The 5000-nt window shown below is 36.7% G+C and overlaps 1 protein-coding gene across 10 annotated transcripts in view; it reads right to left on the bottom strand.

The window, feature by feature from the left end:
• Positions 1 to 5000, bottom strand: part of LOC144975206 (cilia- and flagella-associated protein 54-like) — a 100417-nt gene that overhangs the window by 12443 nt on the left and 82974 nt on the right. For 7 of the 10 annotated variants that reach the window (XM_078919053.1, XM_078919057.1, XM_078919047.1 and 4 more), the window contains 2 exons: positions 3020 to 3182; positions 1315 to 1335 (listed from right to left, as the gene is read on the bottom strand). In XM_078919053.1, coding sequence (XP_078775179.1) covers positions 1315 to 1335; positions 3020 to 3182 — 184 coding nt within the window. The remainder of the gene's footprint in view (positions 1 to 1314; positions 1336 to 3019; positions 3183 to 5000) is intronic. The other 3 variants (XM_078919049.1, XM_078919051.1, XM_078919054.1) reach the window with 1 other exon arrangement.

The following is a 5000-nucleotide window of genomic DNA, read 5'->3' as shown; positions in this document are numbered from 1 at the left end:
CACCATACTTGAGTACTGATAAAAATCGCGTTAAAATTTATCTTTAAAAAAAAAAAACACCATTAGGACATCAAAGAGGATTGTTGTGGTAACAACTTATAAGGTTTACGTTTTTGATAAACAGACAAAAACATACAGAAATACAAGCGGACTATAGTTGAGTCGATCTTGTGAGTTATAAGATTTTATACAAGCAAGCTTGACTTGAGAATTACAAAATACTGTGGATCTATTTTGTTTCCTTTATTGTTTATGTTAAGGTGGCGAAAAAAAAGCCAAATTTATATCTAAAAAAAAAACATACTCCTAATAATGAATCCGTATTTAACAAACATTTAAATATAACGCGGAAACAAAAATATTTCAAGTATCAGTTGCGCTATATCAAAATATAATCTGTCCTCCCTGTCCAACAAAGGGGTACCTAACCCTCTCCTTACCAGCCATTTTCAGGATTTTCCCCAAAACTTCACACCCAACTAACATAAAAATATATGTTTTTATCACTAAGACATAATAGCAGTAACATTCTTGTCATACATTATTTCTTTAGCAAAACATGCTCTACAACACACTGTTCATTTTCTTTAAAATTTATGATGTACAAAAGAAATTTGAATAAGAGAAAATGTTGGTTGTATCGTAACGAATGTGACGATTTCCCTATAGCTAGTCGGCAAGGAGTGGGTTAAGGGACATAAACAAATATACATGAGAAAGACTTGCTTTATTTGAAGAAAGAGAGAAAGGACAGCAAGCAATTTTTACTGTTTTGTTTTACGCTAAATACGATCGAAATTGATTTGTTTGTTCTTTAGTATTGTTTGTTTTGGGGCAACTTTTATATCTCTTCTTTTTAGTCATAATTTAAACATCAAATAATATAATTGAAGAGTATATAAACTGTAACCTTTCGTGTATTATTTCAACGTTTTCTTGTTGAATGGAGGAGAGAGAGAGAGAGAGAGAGAGAGAGAGAGAGAGAGAGAGAGAGAGAGAGAGAGAGAGAGAGGGGTAAAATTATTATTCTTTACTGTGATAAACTAACTTAAAGAATTATACATTCTATCAGCCATCTCCAGCATTTTGAGTTTAATCGTTAACAATTACATTACAAACACTGTTTCCAAGCATGCAGAGATATATAACAAACATACAACCATTAAAAATCTAAACATTCAAAAGTTGGTTTGCACAGCATCGAATTTAAAGGAGCGAAAAATATTCATAACATAAAAGAAAAAAAAACAACGTATGAATGAAATAATAAACCGTAAAGATTATACAGATTAATTCCAACCCATTTGGTCTTACCTCGGGTACAACGAGTTCTTCCTGTGGTTGTAATAAAAACCAGCATTCATTTCATAGTACGAATAGTATAGTACAAGTAATTTCCAAACAAATTTCAATTTTATTATAAAATATAAGGAGGTGACTTTTCACACACAACCTGCCAAGTCGCTTTTTCATCATTCAGAAAAAAAACTGCAAATTATTTTGGTCATTTTTGACCCACTTTCTCAAAGCGGTATTATGCCAACCTGCGGCTATGTCTTGTGGTATGACACTTGCTTTCGGATCGGAACGTCCTGGGTTCGAGCCTCGCTCGGGGCATAGTTGAGTCCTTGGAAAGGGCTCTTTACTCACATTCTCTCACCGTATTCAGGTGTAAAATGAGTACCTGGCCGTTGAGAGAGTTGTCTGTGTCGGAATTTTTTTTTGTAAAATCGCGTAACAGGCGTCATGTCTCGTTCTACATACATGTTACATGTTGCTGTTGGTCAGGGACCCATTGTAAAGCTGTTTGAGCACGTTTAGGGGATATTGCTCTATATAAAAGCTCAAGTTTCAAAAGCTCAATGTAAACTAGGTACAGAAAAAAATTGATTTATGGCCAATAATATGAAACGAGGGTTTGATTCCATTTGTTTGTGGTGGAGAATAAAAACAAATTCTTACATCACGAAATCTCAGAGTTCGTATTTCTTATCACCTCAATTGGATTCAATAGTCTGATGTCAAGTCGCTCAGCAACGGCGGCCATCATGGTTCTAAACAAAGAAAATCGGTACTTTTTATTCTTCATGCTGGCTAAAACTGTTCATATGTCTTGTGATCAGAATGTGTAAAAGTCAAAACCTGATCAGATTTATAATGTTTTTTTTTCCCTCTGGATACGCTTTTATGCTCGTCGGAGAAATATTTCATGAGGGCGTCCGCCATTGTTCCAATAGTTTAGAGCCAGTTACTAAGTTACCACGCGTCATTACGAGGGAAGTGACGTTACGACTGTTGAAGCGTATTCTAAATTGATTTTTTAAGGATCCGATTCACCACGAAATAGTACCGTTTTGAGAAGGTGGGACACATTTATTTAGTGAAAGAGAGAGAAAGATTATTGTCTCCTACTTTGTCTCATAGAACAATACCCTGAATGTTTTAATACCTTAAATTATCCCCGGTGATTCTAAAGGTGTCCAAAATATAGTTTGCATATGATGAGAAATAATTTACTGATGTAAGTGCTTGCTCCAAATAGGATTCAACAGTCTGATGTCACGTCCGCCCAGCAACGAGCAGCTTGGTTCTAAACAAAGAAAATCGGTACTTTTTTATTCTTCATGCTGGCTAGAACTTTTTCACATGCCATGTGATCAGAAGGTATAAAACTAAAAAAAACCCCATCAGATTTATGTTTTTTTCCTCTGGATACACGTTTATGCTGGCCGGAGAAGTATTTCATAAGGGCGTCCACCATTGTTCCGATAGTTTAGAAACAGTTACTAAGTTACAGAGGGAAGTGACGTTACGACTGTTGAAGCCAATTAAAAAAAATAATTCTCTATAGATTGCTTAAGGGACTGTCAACTCAATTGGATTCAGTAGTCTGATGTCACGCCCCCTGGCAACGGCGGCCATCTTGGTTCTAAACAAAGAAAATCAGAGCAGCGGGCGAATCAATCTGAAGAATAATGGGCAGTAAGTAAGTCCGTAAGTAAATAAGTAGGCAACTTACTTTAGATCGCTTATATCGTCTTTCCGTACGACTGGAGGTCACGCTGACCTCATCGCCGCTGTCGCCTGCCACTGATTCGAGGAACGATCCGTCCTTGACCGTGACTAAACCAGCCGAGTAGAGGTAAATAAGGGCAATCTCTAAGTAAGCCTGGCGTATCAATCTGAAGAAGAAGAGGAAGTAATGAAATAAAAAACTTGAGCTTTTTATATAGCGCAATATCCACTAAACGTGCTCAAAGCGCTTTACAAAGGGTCCCTGACAAACAGCAACACGTAACATGTAGAAGGAGACATGTCGCCTGTTAGGCGATAATATTATAATGCTTTTTTTCCGACAGGGACAACGTTATTAACGGCCAGGTGCTCATTTTACACCTGAGTACGGTGAGAGAATGTGAGTAAAGAGCCTTTTCCAAGGACAACCATGCGCCGAGCGAGCGAGACGCGAACCCAGGCCCTTCCCATCCGAAAGCGAGTGTCATACCACATAGCCGCACAGTAAAAGATTTGAAACAACAGAGCAGAGTTGTCATTATACATTCCACTCCGGATAATTCCAACTCGGTTAATCACAACTTTCGGTTAATCGCAACCTTTCCCAAGAAAAGGAATTAATTCTATATAAAAGTAACTGGTTAATTGCAACAAACTTTGGTTAATTGCAACAAATTTTAGCCCTCAAAAAGTGGTTAATTCAAGAAATCAGCAAACAAAATACGATTAAATTTTATCATGGATGAATCGTGATAGGTTGAAAAATCGAGAGTGAGCCGGATTCAATGCTACAGCTTCAGTAATGTGTCACCATTCTATTGCAGACAAAAGAGGGCAAGACTTTGCAGTATGAGTAGACTGGGCGATATCCTGTGTTTTGGGATTGACAGCTGTGCATTGTGACCAACGAGTTTGGTGAGAGATTACTATCTCTCATCACGGCTAATCTCCTTGGCTCTTACAAATGTTGAGAACAAAAGAATGAAAGTTAATCCAATCAAAGCTGCTTTTGCGTGACAAACTCTATACAGGGCTGCCATATGTGACCCTCCGCCTCGAAGCGGTATTAAGTCGGGATTTGGAAAACGAAGAAAACCGGTTTTAAAGTGGAAATGGTCAAAATTATCAAATTTCAGTTTTTGGTTGTTTCAGAAACTACAATCATTTTTCTACATGAAAACATAATGATTCAACATAAACAATGACGATAAGTTATATAAATTTCAAGTTTAAAAATGCAACTATCAGTGACACATTCAAAAGGAGAGTTGACTTTCTCTCAGAGAGCCACCCTTTCCAAGGCTTAGTAATACCGAGTGTTTTTCTCCACCAATAAGATGTAAGATATCACAGCAAAGGGCGTGTCTTTATCTATCTCAGAGAAAGCATGACTGTTTTCACAATTTCATGGTTCAACCAATAATGGACTTTAAAAACTGTAAACAAGTCTAGGTTTTTCCCTGACAACCTTACAAATGAATGATTCTGATTGGTCAACGCTCATCACATGCGCTGTGGCTGTAGACCATAATGCTTGGGCGATGCTTCATGACGTCAGCATGCGTGTGTTACATATGTGTGTGTTTGTGCATTTTGATACACACCACGTGCTATCATCTCTTTGTCTAGCTGCATCGAGGTGATGGTCCTCCTTTGTCCCTCTTTTTTTATTCATGAAATTATAGGACATGCTAAGACTTAATAGGACAACAGTTGACTAATCTTACACTTACAGAGATTGTTGTAGGATAAACATTTAATTTTAAGTACAAAAGCAGAACAATAAATAGAACTTTCAACAATTAATGAACTCCCGATGGGAATAAGTGTAACTAAAAAATGAAATGGATGGATAGATACACAGACAGAAAGACAAACCTATAAATGGATAAATAGATAGGTAGATAGATATATAGATAGATAGATAGATAGATAGATAGATAGATAGATAGATAGATAGATAGATAGATAGATAGATAGATGAA

Source organism: Berghia stephanieae, chromosome 6, assembly GCF_034508935.2.
Source record: "Berghia stephanieae isolate SIO BIC M18660-M18661 chromosome 6, UCSD_Bste_1.3, whole genome shotgun sequence".
Lineage (NCBI taxonomy): Eukaryota > Metazoa > Mollusca > Gastropoda > Nudibranchia > Aeolidiidae > Berghia > Berghia stephanieae.
Note: the sequence above shows the minus strand (reverse complement) of the source record. Positions and strands in the feature narration are given on the sequence as shown.